This window comes from Castor canadensis, chromosome 3 (assembly GCF_047511655.1).
Source record: "Castor canadensis chromosome 3, mCasCan1.hap1v2, whole genome shotgun sequence".
Taxonomy (NCBI): Eukaryota; Metazoa; Chordata; class Mammalia; order Rodentia; family Castoridae; genus Castor; species Castor canadensis.
This window is the reverse complement of record NC_133388.1, coordinates 147,721,789-147,735,153: the sequence shown is the minus strand read 5'-3', so window position 1 is coordinate 147,735,153 and position 13,365 is coordinate 147,721,789. Positions and strand designations below refer to the sequence as shown.

The 13,365-nt window shown below is 38.9% G+C and overlaps 1 protein-coding gene across 2 annotated transcripts in view; it reads right to left on the bottom strand.

The window, feature by feature from the left end:
- The window catches only part of E2f5 (E2F transcription factor 5), a 25,819-nt gene extending 12,454 nt beyond the window's left edge, over positions 1–13,365 (bottom strand). For both annotated transcript variants that reach the window (XM_020182756.2, XM_020182755.2), the window contains exon 1: positions 13,123–13,365. In XM_020182756.2, coding sequence (XP_020038345.1) covers positions 13,123–13,350 — 228 coding nt within the window. In that variant the 5' untranslated portion in view covers positions 13,351–13,365. The remainder of the gene's footprint in view (positions 1–13,122) is intronic.

Sequence of the window (13,365 nt, the reverse complement as noted above, 5' to 3'; positions counted from 1 at the left end):
CAAGCAAAAAGCCCTTGATATCAGTGCCTGCCTAGCAAGTACGAGCCCCTGAGTTTACTCCCAAAATAAAAATAAAATAAAATAAATAATAAAAAAAAGAATACACTGAATATTTTAGAAGCTGTGCTTTAGAAATTTACAGTATAGTAAGGAGGGTCAGAAATCAACATCAGAAACTGTGCAACAGAAACACTACATAGAACCAATTCCACCTGAAAATAAGGTAGAAGGAGCTCACCTCAACTGTGCCATATGGTGTTTTATGTTGATCTATTTCATGATAAGGTTTGGACTGACTGTTAACCTGATTTCAAACATTACTGAAATAATTAATGTGTAGAATGTCTGCTGTCAACCCACAATTAAGAATCTTTCATAAGCCAGTAATAGGATAACTATGTAACAGGATTTTACACAGATGTTATTTAATTTAATACTCATACCAGCTTTGTAAAGTAGGTGTTCTCACTTTGTAGTAAACAGACTCAGAAAGTTAATGAATAATCATTTCAGAATTTGCCATTAATTATATATTCATGAAATAAATTTGTGCCAAAACATTTATGGGCTTATATAATTTTAACAGACTGTAAGTAAATTTAGTACATAGAAATTAAATTATATAATTGCACTGAAATGTGATTCATTACTAATGATCTATAGGTTTCATACAGAGTGGATAAAATAGTCTGGAAAAGTAGAACTCTTAGTTTCTGCTCATCTATTCAAAAACAATAAACATTAAATAAATCACATACACATCCAAGACTTTGGATCTGTAGATAATATAGAATATATTCTACAGAATATATATATGTATATAGAATGAGGCTTAAAAACATGAAACGAGGGGGTGAGGGATGTGCTCAGTGGTAGAGCACTTTCCTAACATGTGCAAGGCCCTGGGCTCAATCCCCAACAGCAAAAGAGGAAGAAAACAAAACCCAGAGATATAAATTGTTATAACAGGTGAAAAACAGACAAAAGTACTCAAAGCAAAGACAAAAGGAATTCCTGAAGGAGGCCACTGTGTTTTCAGTGGACCTGTAGGGCCTATTAAATCAACAAGGAAATGAAACACCAAAGAATAAGTAACTTACTAAGGGCACAAAGAGCTCCCTCCAGATGCAGCACTAAGTACACAATGCTTCACTTCCCTATCAGTGCCCTACCCCAGCAGAACTGCTTCGTGAAAACCTTCTGTGGCTTTGCTACTACAAACTACAGCTGCTACTTGCACTCAATATTTTTTAAAAGCATGAGCTTTATGTACTCTAAAGAAAAATGAAGACATTCAATAATGTCTATTTAACTAGGAAAATTGTGCTGAACCTCTGAAATCTATAAATTGCAAAATCTAGAGAGTATCTGTCTAATCCTCAATTGCACACTTGGAAAATTCTCTTCTCCTAAGTATAAACTTTCCAAAATGGGAGCAATATTAAATATGTACCTGCTATTCAACCACTAGGATTTGTCTCTGTACATTGTCTGTCATCCTGCCAGCAGTACAGCAGGTAAGAATGTGGGCTCTGGGACAGCCTCACTGGCTAGCTGTGTGGCCATCAGCAAGCTACTTAACCTCTCTGTGCCTCAATTTCTTCCTCTGTAAGATAATCATTAAGATAGTATTGTTACTGTGAGTATTAAATGAGTAAATAATATTTGAGACACTTACAAGAATACCCAGCACATGATAAACATTACATTCATGATATCTTGTATCTTTTTTTTTTTTTCAGTACAGGGTTTGAACTCAGGGCCTTCACCTTGAGCCACTCCACCAGCCCTATTTTTGTGAAGGGTTTTTCAAGATAGGGTCTCGTGGAACTCTTTGCCCAGGCTGGCTTCGAACCACGATCCTCCTGATCTCTGCCTCCTGAGTAGCTAGGATTACAGGCGTGAGTCACTGGTGCCTGGCTCCATCACCATTTTTGATCCAATTTCTCATCTAAAGTAATAAGGAAATACTGTTCTGTGAAAGGTGAATAGTAGAATGTAATGGAGCATCCCTTGTCTATCTGGTATAACCTCCTAACTTTTAACAAATTCAGAACATAGTCAAGCACAAAGACAAAGAGAAAAAATACATACAAAAAGATTTATTTTCCTACCTAAAGAGTTTGCTCCATTTGGAACATATTTACTTCGATTTTTATATGATTCTTAACCATTGGGACCATTTAATTCCAACAGCCATAAAAGAATTAGGAAGTACCATCTGGGACAGTAGGAGGCATCTGGGCACAGAATAAAGGGAAAAGAGAAAATCTAAAAATAGGACAAAAAAAGAAAAAACAACCCTCACAAAGCATATCAAGTTGAGACACCTTGAAAGTACTCCAATATTTTAAAGTTTTAAGGTGGTACCCAAAGGAGGGAAAAATATCCGTCATGACTATCATGAGCTACCAAAAAGTAGTATCATGTATAGTATTTTACTTATGAATATATACCTCATGTTGGACAAATTTCAAATTAAAATGGCAAAATGTTTTCTTAATAAGAAATGTTAGTAATAGAGGCAACTCTTCAGCTAATCAGAAAATTTAGCTATGAACAAAATCTCATAAAGAACAAACATGGTTTCAAAATATCTGGACTTGTCAAATTCAAGAGTAATATACTAGACAGATGTGGATTTTAAAATAATGTGAAAATCTCAATAGGATTTAGTTAACATGAACTATGACTTAAGCCCAACTCTCATGTTAGCTGCATTTATAACTGACATCAGCCCATTCTGTAAGTTATTACAGCCATTGAAATTCCTCAAGCATCTCTTGTCCCTCATTGTCTCTCCCCCCTTACCTCTCTTTCTCTCTCTCTCTCACTGGGGTTTGAACGCAAGGCTTCATGCTTACTAGGCAGGTGCTCCACCAGCCCAGACAAATTCTCATGCACAAAAATAAAAAATGTCTTTCACTGGGTCAAATATATAGAAAAAATAAAAAGGAAAAATAAATATTTGACCATTTCAACAAGTAAAACATACAAAGAAAACATGAAACATGGATATAAGACAGAATTCATAGAAAAGAAACAAACTTGCTTACATTTTTTTGAAGTGTTCTAAGTTTTAATGAGTGAATGAAGGAGTAACAAAGGGATGCAAACTAAAACAATGAAAATATGTTTACACACAACTGTACTTGAACATTCACAGCAATATTTCAGAGCCAAAAATTAGAAGCAGCAGGTGAATGGACAAAGTGTGGTATACATAAAACACAATACTACATGGGGACAGAAAGAACTATTAGCACACACCACAACGTGGAAGAACCTCAAAATGACGCTGAGTTACAGCGTGACTCCACTGACATGAAGCTCTTAAAAGACCATTCAACTTCAAGGTGAAGAAAGCAGAGCGATGGCTGAGTTAGGAGGCTGGGGACTGGCTAGGAGGCATTAGGTGATGGAAGTGCTCTATACCCAGCTTGCTGGTGCTTACATTGGGATAAGCACTTGCCAAATCTCACTGAACCCTTCACTTAAAATGGGAGCATTTTAGAGTTTATAAATTATAGTTTTACAAAGCTGACCAAGAAATAGCATTATGCATCACCTTTAATTTTGCAGAATATGAAAAAAAATCAGAAAACCCAATATTGATTTGATCTATGTATCATTATCTAACAGATACTTCAATACAGCACTTACAAAGCACCAGACCCTATTTAAATGCCTTCAGAATAAAAATTCATTTTAACCACTTCTGCAATGATATCCTTATAAGACAGGTATGGTTATTGCCCTCACTTTTGCAAACGAGGAAATGGAGACTAAATCACCTGGCCAAGGGTCTGAACATGGTAAGATCAGGACCTGAACTCAGAGCTCATCCACCATGTTACATGTGATGCCCTGAGGGGGCTGCTCACCATCATATGCTACTATTAAAGACTATAAGCTCTTCTTTTTTGAGGTTTTGCAGTGTCCATCAAAGGCCAAAAAATGTTTATTATCCTTAGACACAGTAATTCTTTAGTATGTCTCAATGTGCAAAATGTTTTATGGATTATATGAATGAGCTTTGTTACTAAATCCAAGGACATTAATATCCTGTTGCATCCTCTGCAGCACTTGACACTGGTTGGCTCCTCCTTCCTTTCTATGATGCTATTTCCTGGTCTTGGTGTCACCCTCAGGTTTTTCTCTTCAGTCTCACTCTCCTTTTCCTCTAATTTCTGCTCCTGAACTGCTGTTTTCCAGGATCTATTCTTGTTCCTCTTTTCCCTAGAAATCATATTCTTCACATAAACTTCATAAATCAATAATATCCAAATCAGACTAGTAGCCCTCATCTTTATCTTGAGTACTAAATCCGTAAATCCCATAAGGCACCAGACATTTCCCACTGATCTCTCCTACATGTCCAGAATTTAATTTACCTTTCCTAAAACATCTTTTCCTTTTGATAACTTCTACGTGAAACCACCACCATCCACTCAGTTGACCAAACCAGTGATGTAGCAGTCATCTGTGATTTATTCTGTTCCTATAGATTCAGAGTCCAAGTTCTGTCCCTTCAACATTATAAAATCACCTGAATCTCTTCAGTCTTATTTCCACTGCCTCTCCCCTTGTCCAGGCCTATAACCTTGCCAGCAATACAATATTCTCTTGATCCAATAGTCATCAGATGTACAACTTCTGAAATGTGCCCATTCACACTACCTTACTGACTGGAAATGCCCTTTCACCTCACTCAAAGCTAACAGAAATCCACTCTGCTCTGATTTGGATAAGGGCTGAGTGTGTCCCCCAAAGGTTTGAGTGCCGGAAGCTTGACACCACCCCACCCCCAGCATGGGACCTTTAGGAAGGAAAATCAGGTGGCAAGCAATTAGGCCATAGGGGCACCACTCTCATGGATGGATTAGTGCTGTCTCATGGGAGTTCTAGCTCTTGAGGAATTAGATTAGTACCATGGCAGCAGGTGGTTATAAAGTAAGGCCACTCCACTTGCCTTGCTTCTGTACATGGCCATTTCCCTTTTACTACTCTGCCATGTTGTGACACAGACAAAAAGGCTCTCAACAAGACACCTTTCAGCTACCAGAATCATAAGCTAGTTGTGTGTGTGTGTGTGTGTGTGTGTGTGTGTGTGTGTGTGTGTGTGTGTGTGTGTGTGTGTGAAGGAAAAGCCTGTACTGCTGCCCTAAGGCAGAGAGGAGAGGGTGTGTGGTACACTAAGAGAAGGTCTATGGGAATGAAGCCATATATGGGGAAGGGCACTTGCATAGGGGAGAGGACAAGGCATCTAGATGTTGTTCTAAGTAGAGAAGCAAGGTATAAATTTTTACATTTTACACATCTCAATGTCATCTAACTTTCTGAGTCCCTTTGTTCCCAGGTCAGATCCTAGTGGCTCCCAGTAAAGCCTTCTATAAACCTCACATGAACAATCCTCACAGCTTAAGTAAAGGCTTCCAACCTCTAAGCCCCACCAGTGTGAAAAGTGTGTAACTGCCATTTCCCTGACTTTTCCTCATAGTGGGATCTGGGAGCTCCTAAGGAAGGAAGTATGGGGCACATATTGGCTAACTTGTACTTATTGCATGAGATGAAAGGAAAAAAAAAAAACAACCCTAGAAACAATTTACAAACAGGCTCAAGCCTGTAATCCTAACTATTCAGGAGGCAGAGATCAGGAGGATCATGATTCAAAGTCAGCCCAGAGAAAAAGTTCATGAGACTCTATCTGGAAAATACGCAACACAAAAAAGGGCTGAAGTGGCAGAGCACCTGCCTAGTGAGTGTGAGGCCCTGAGTTCAAACCCCAGTATTGCAAAAAAAAAAAAAAAAAAAAAAAAGCAATGGTTAACTCTAGGTAATGTAATAGATCTGATCTGTAAAGCCATTAAAGTTATAATTTGGGAAAACGAAAGTTTGATCTCAGATGTAAAAAGGTGTTAAGAAATTGAGAAAATACTGAAAATTGTTGACAGTTGTTTTCTCTGGATGATGACATACTAGGTGGTTTTTATTCTAGACTATATTAACCTTTTTCCAAGTTTTCTACTATTTTTATGTTAGCTAATTATAATTATGTTAACTTAATTGTACTTTAAGACTTACAGAAAACTCAGGACAGGAAAAATCAGAAAAAAAAAAATCTCCCTTTCACAAGTTTATTAAGATACCAAATGAGGCTCGTGGACTAAGTGGGGAAAGTCAGCCTTAACTGATGAGATCTAAAGGATAATATTTGCAAGAAACATTTTTTACCAACTTATGCTAAAGAAACAGCATAGTACAATGTATACACCCAGACAATATATGTGTAAGAACACAGATAGGCACCCCATTCAAACATTTCACAGCTTTGCTTGCCAGCGGGAAGTGTCTTAAAGCTGTAAGTCAATTTACCTTGTGTAGAAATAGGAAAATGAGATGACTGACCTCCTCCCATTACCACCCAATAAGGCTTTTTAACTCTTTTCTTTCTTTTTTTAATTATCATATTATTGTTGTACCAAGGTTATACTGTGGTATTTGCAAAAGTTCTTAACAATATATCAAATTCACCCCCTCCATCATTCACTTTTATCCCCCTTCCCCTCTTCTTAGAATAGTTTCAACAGGTCTCATTTTTCCATTTTCATACATGAGTACATAGAATTTCTACCATATCACCCTCCTTCACCCTTTCCTTATATCCTCCCCCCTCCCACTGATACCTACCCCCAGACAGGACCTGTTTTACCTTCCTGTTCTGTTTTTTTTTAAGACATTTTTGTTTAAGATAGCTATACATTGATTTCCTTGTGACATATCTATCTATTTTATCTATCTATCTATCTATCTATCTATCTATCTATCTATCTATCTATGTGTATTATAATCCAAATTGGTTCACCCCCTATATTTTTTCTCTTTCTTCCTTAGTATTCTTATGGAGATTTCAATAGGTTTAAAAATTCTATATTCATTTGTGTATACAAAATACATCAACCATATTCACCTTCTTAACTTCCTTCTTTTACCCCTCCTCTCATTAATGACTTCCCCTTAGCCTGACTATTTTTCATAATATTGCTTGTATTTATGTTGGGCCTATCTTCCACATATGAGAGAAAACATGTAGCCTTTGGCTCCAATAAAGCCTTTTATAAAATTCATGCCAGAACTTTGGAAGTAGTCTACCTTTTGTTTAGTATAGTTCAGGGAAACAATTCTAAAATCAGACTACTGCAGCTCCTATTTAATTCACTGTTGATACTGAGTAAGTCACTTAACCTCTTTTAAGCCTCAGTTTCCTAATTTGCAAAATGCAGATAAAATATCTACATTAGTTTTTTATGGGGCGTAAATGAGTGAACACAAGAAAGCACGTGGCAAAGTGCCAGTTGTCTAGCCCTGGCTATTAGTACTCATTTTCTCTTAGTGTGGTAGAGCATTAGTCTCCTACGAACATTTTGCCATTGAGCCAAGCATCTTGTATTTAACAGACCTTGAAATAGATGTATCCATACCATCTTTATATATGCATTTTAATAGACTTTTAAGCAGTTTCACATTTACGACAAAATGGGGGAAAAAAGTACAGAAAGTTCCCATCTCCCCTTTGCCCAAGCACAGCCTCCCCACCATCACCATTCCTCACAAGAGTGGTACATTTATAAAGTCAGTGAACTTACACCAACACATCATAACCACCCTAAGTCCACGGTTTACAGTGAGGGTCATTCTTGGTATTGAACTCTTGGGTTTGGACAAACACATAATGACATGGTGCCTACCAAGTATCTTATGAAATAGATACTTGCCTAAATAAATACACTGCCTAAAACTCCTTTCTTCTCCCTCTACTTTTCCCTCTTCTCTTACCTCTGGCAATCACTGATGATGAACTCCTTTCACTTAGTCATATGCACTAGGCATCTTCTGTGTCTTTCATAGCTTAATAGCTCATGCACTTTTAGCACTGAATAATATTTCATTGTCTGGGAATATTTGCCTACTGAAAATCACCTTGGTTACTTCCAAGTTTCAGCAATTGGGAATAAAGCTGCTACGCATATTCATGCACAGATTAAGTTTTCAACTCCTTTTGGGATAAATACTAAGGAGTATGGTGAGTGGATCACATGGTAAGAGTGTGTCAAAGTGGGGCTTTTTTTGGTTTTTTGGTGGTACTGGGATTTTGCCTTGCACTTGCTAGGCAGACATTTTACCACTTGACCACAACTCCAGTCATTTTTCCTTTAAGTTATTTTTCAGATAAGGTCTCATTTTTTGCATGGGCTGGCTTGGGCCTCGATCCTCCTACCTATGCTTCTTGTATGGTTGGGATTGCAGATGTGACCACGACACCTGGCTTATTTATTGAGATGGGGTGTTGCTAACTTTTTGCCCAGAGCTGGACTGAGACCCCTATCCTCCTACCTATGCCTTCCTGGTAGCTACTATTACAGAAGTGCACCACCACATCTAGCTTGTTGGTTGAGATGAGGTCTAACTTTTTGCCTAGGTTATCCTTAAACCCCAGTCCTCCTAATCTCAATTTCCCAAGTAGCTGGTAGTACAGGCACAAGTGACCTCACCTGGCGTAATGTTTATTCTTGTAAGAAACTACCAACTTGCATTCTGAAGTAGCTGTGCCATTTTTTATTCCCACTAGCAATGAGTGAAAGTTCTGTTGTTCTATGTCCCTGTCATCATTTGGTGGCAAGAATTTGTCAGTGCTTTGGATTTCTGCCATTCTAGTCAGTGTATAGTGGTATTTCTTTGTTGTTGGTTTTTATACATATACATGTATGAAATATGTATGTAATTGTGGTAAAATAAACACAACATAAATTTACCTTAATCTCATTAAGTGTACAGATTGGGAGTACTGAGTACAGTCACACTGCTGTGTAGCCAATCTCCTATATACTTCATGTTGCAAACTGATTCTCTGTAATCTCTGTATTAGTTTGACAAAGCTACCATAACAAAGTGCCACAGACTGGGTAGTTTAACATTTTCTAAGTCTGAGATCAAAGTGTCGGTCAGTTTGTTTTTTTCTGAGACCTGCCTCCTTGTCTAACAGATGGTCACTTTGTCATGTTGTCATATGATCTTTTTCTCTGTGAGCACCTGTGACATCTCTGTGTGCCCAAATTTCCCCCTTTTTGTAAGGAAAAAGTCATTTCATTAAAGCACATCCTGAATCATCTTTTTAAGACCAGGCCTTATTTTCAAATACAGTTCCACTTTGATGAATTAGGGAGGGGCACAATTCAGCTTATAACGTCATTAAACAACTTCTATTCTCTGTTCTCTTAGCACCTGGCACCCACTCTTCTCTTCTACATTCTGTCTCTATGACTTCTTTAGGGACTTCATGTAAATAAAATTATACAGCATTTGTCTTTTTGTGTCTGTCCTCTTTCACTACATGTCCTCAGGTTCACCTATTTTGTAGCCTGAGTCAGAATTTCCTTCCTTTCTAAGACTGAGTAATCCTTCTCTCTATACCCCATTTTATTTATCCATTTACCCACTGATGGACCTTGGGCTGCTTCTACCTTTTGACTTGTAAAAAATGATGCTATGAACACAGATGTACAAATATCTCCTCAAGACCCTACTTTCAGTTTTTTGGATATACAGCCAGATGTGAACTGTCCTGAGAATTTCAAAGCAAGTATTGAAGCTCTCATCTGACCCACATACCTCCCCTTACCCTAACTGCACCTCAAAATCTTTACTTGGCATTACACACTAAAGCCTCAGGTTAAATTATCTGTTTGGTCTGTGCATTAATTGGATTGTCTTAAATGGAAATGAGTCAGGGATCTGTGAGATAAGAAACACCATAAATACTTTAGCACATTTGTAACTTAAACAATTATAATAAAAGAGATAAGCAATCTAGAGCATGTGTTAAAAATTCAAGGTGGCACAAAAATGGCAAATAAAATGCAGAAATTCAGTTACAAATTTCAGAACAAAAAGACACTTAGTCATGACTTAGTCTTTATAGTTCTTCACCATCCTAGCTGTGGAAAAATAAAATCCTAGTTTAACTTGTTAATATGGAATTTGCCATCACTATTGTCATTTTCAATGCAGGAGCGCTTTTCTAGCTTATGTAAATTTATGCATTCTTTTTTTGTTAAGAAAGATTCAATGCCCTTACATAAATGAAAACTTAAAAAGTTTAGTTTTTAGGACTACTAAAAGGCAGTATAGGACACAGATTAATAACCGGTCAACTTCAAATATTAGCTCTAACTTACTATTGCATGACACTGGCCAAGTTACTTATCCTGTCTTTAGCCTACTTAACCTAATATTTTTCTCAGCTTAAACAAAAAAAATGGGAATACAGTATGGACCACACTTTCGCAGTTGTTAAACAGATAAAAACTATTTACTGTATGTAAAACGCCTAGCATATAACAAGCCTTCTTTTCTTTTTTTCCTTTTGTGGTGCTGGGGGTTGAATCCAGGGCCTCTTGCATGTGCTCTACCACTGATCTACACCCCCCAGCCCCTATATAGTAAACTTTCAGTACTTTACTTATATTGGCACATTAGATATATTAGCATAAATTGGCAAACCACACAACTCTAAAGGACTGTGATACAAGATACAACTTCTCATCTCACTCCAATAGAAAAATTATGACTACTTTACACTACTGAAAATAAGACAACAAGATGAAAATGAAGGTGGGGAGATATTGAGAAAAATTGTTTCAAAACATTTCAAATGTACTTCTATCCCTTCCTAAACATCAAACTATACCACAATAGCTTTTTAAGAATTGATTTGTTTTGATAAACTTTATCTTCAATTGGTTGTTATTAAGAAATGTATCACTAAGATACACTATTATGTTCTTATTCTTCAATAGAATATGTAATTTAGAAAAAAATAGCATCTATAGGGTCTTGGATATTTTATGCCTATCCAGGATATCTGGATGTTTTATGGGAAGACAAATATAATTTTCTTGTATTTTCTGATTTTCACAAAAATTGTTTCACACACACAAAAAAATTGTTTCCCTGATTCTGTTCAAAAATGTCTCAGGTGTAAAACTTAAAAGTATCAATAGCTTATGTAGAAATATGTCCCGTCCCCAAAATGAGAGTATAAGAAAAAGAAAAAATGTGTCTTTATAATTTCAAATGACAGGAAATGTATGATTATCAGTGTCAGTCATCATCGATATGTATTACCAAAAGTCTTAATGATCTTTTACTATGATGAGCAATAAGAAACATCATTGAAGAGACATCAGTGTAAGATTTTTACATACATAAGATTTTGTATGTATATTTGTGAATGGAAAATATATGCAAATAAGTAAAATGTGTACTTTATACATAAGAAAAAAATACTTTTGACAATATTCTTGAACTATAAAGTCACTAATATACTAGGACATAATTTTACTACAGAAATCTTTGAATTTTTAGGACAGATCCAGGAAAAATGAAACAATGTTGTTGTGAAACATCCAAGTCCAGTTCTTACTCACTGCCCTGTAACTTCTGTAGAGCAATTGTATGGCCACCGAAGAAAAAAAGGAAGCTAAAGAATTTGAAGTCAAGCAAGGGCAAAATTCCAACATATTCTGAGGCAAGTTTAGGGAGAAGCTCTCAAACTTCAGTTTCACCTGGAAACCCCCAAACTTCCCTGATTTCTTATACCAGAAGTCACGAGGTACACGTGACTTTTACTTTGAATAGCAGCTTTCAATGTTTTTAACATCCTTAGTTTTCTCTGATGACCTCATGACTTCCGGTGAAATTCTTTAAACAGAATCCATTAGAATTCACTACAATTTAAATAGTATACATGCCATGAAAGCACTTTTAGGAAAGAAGGTGTGTAAAGAAAAAAAGAGTACAAAGAATTTCCGAAGGTGAGAATAATTCCAAGAATAAAATTTCAAAAATTAAGATAGCAGAAACTGCTTCCCAAAATGCAGAGTATGTGCATGTTCCATTTGAATAAAATAGAACAATTCAGTCATTGATTACTGCTGCATCCAGGGAAGGGAGAACACATTCAAAGACAAGGCTCCCCTCTGGGATTCTCTGGGGATGGGCCCCTTGCACAAGTCTGGAGTTGGCCGGGACTGGCCCGTACACCCAGGGAGTGGTGCAGGACTCTATGCTCACACGCCCTTGAGCCAGGCGGGTGGTGCGGGCACTCCCCGGGGTACCGCACCAACACTCCAGGAAGGCCAGTTTAGGGAGCCAAGGGCGGGGTTTGCAGTGCCGATTGACTCCTTAGCACTTTTCGTTTGTTGCTAAGCTTTGGTTCCTTCTTAAACTTGGTGCGCTGGATGAATATTAATTCAAGCGATCGCATTCTCTTTTTCCTTGGCGCTGTGGAATCCTTCCAAACCCTGCCTGGAACGGTTAAATCAATGTACAACCGAACAGCTTTTGATAATTGTTCTTGTTTGAAAAATCTGAACTGTAGCAAAGAAGGAAGGAAGCACGCGTCCTCACAAAACAGGAGAAAGTTTATGAGCGCTCCCACCTCTCTGGCTGGAAGTTAGAGCACATCCTTTTCCGTGGGATGGCAAATCACACTTTAAAAATCTGTAACAAACTTAAATCACAAATCAAATCTCCCTTCCTATCCATCAAACGATGAAAAGAAGTGTACAATGAAGCGGCTTCTTTTTTAATTATTATTATCATTACTCTTCTTATTTTAATGGGGAGGGGTCTGAAAAGAAATTGATGTTTTTCTTTTCATCCGGGAAAGGAAACACAGGGACAAGGTCCCAACCGAATCCGTGTAAAGAAACCACCCTCCAGGGTGACTCCGGGCACGGTCGGTCCCCCATGGGCTTCTCTCTGTCGCAGGTGGCCGTGGAGCAGCCACGACCCTTGGCCCGGGGTCCTGCCGCGGCGACCGAGGCCACGCGGGCGCGCTCAGTCTCTGGCTCTTTGTCGCGAGCGCCGCGCGGCGCCGGCCGGGGCCATCCAGGTCCCCCGTCCTCCCTCCCCCATCCCAGCGCCCAGGGCGGGCGTGGAGCCGGCCACATGGCCCCGGCTCTCGCGTTCCCTGGTCCCCACAGGGAGCGTCCACCCCCGGCCGCCCAAGCCACGCGTGGGGGCCCCGAAGTTTGCCCCATCCCCGCCTCTCGAGCTCACCGCCTTGAGATCCAGGACGCCGTCCTTGGCCTCCTGCAGCAGCGACACAAACTTGGTGGTGAGCAGCCCCAGGCTCTTCTCGTGCCTGCTGCTCCCGCCCCCGACGCCCCCGAGCTGCGGCGGTGGCTGCGACGCCTGCGCCTGGGCAGGCTGCGGCTGCGGCCGCTGACCCTGGGCCTGGCCCTGCGGCGCCTGCTGCCCCGAGCCCGCGGGCTCCGCCGCTGCCATCGCGTCCCGGCCCAC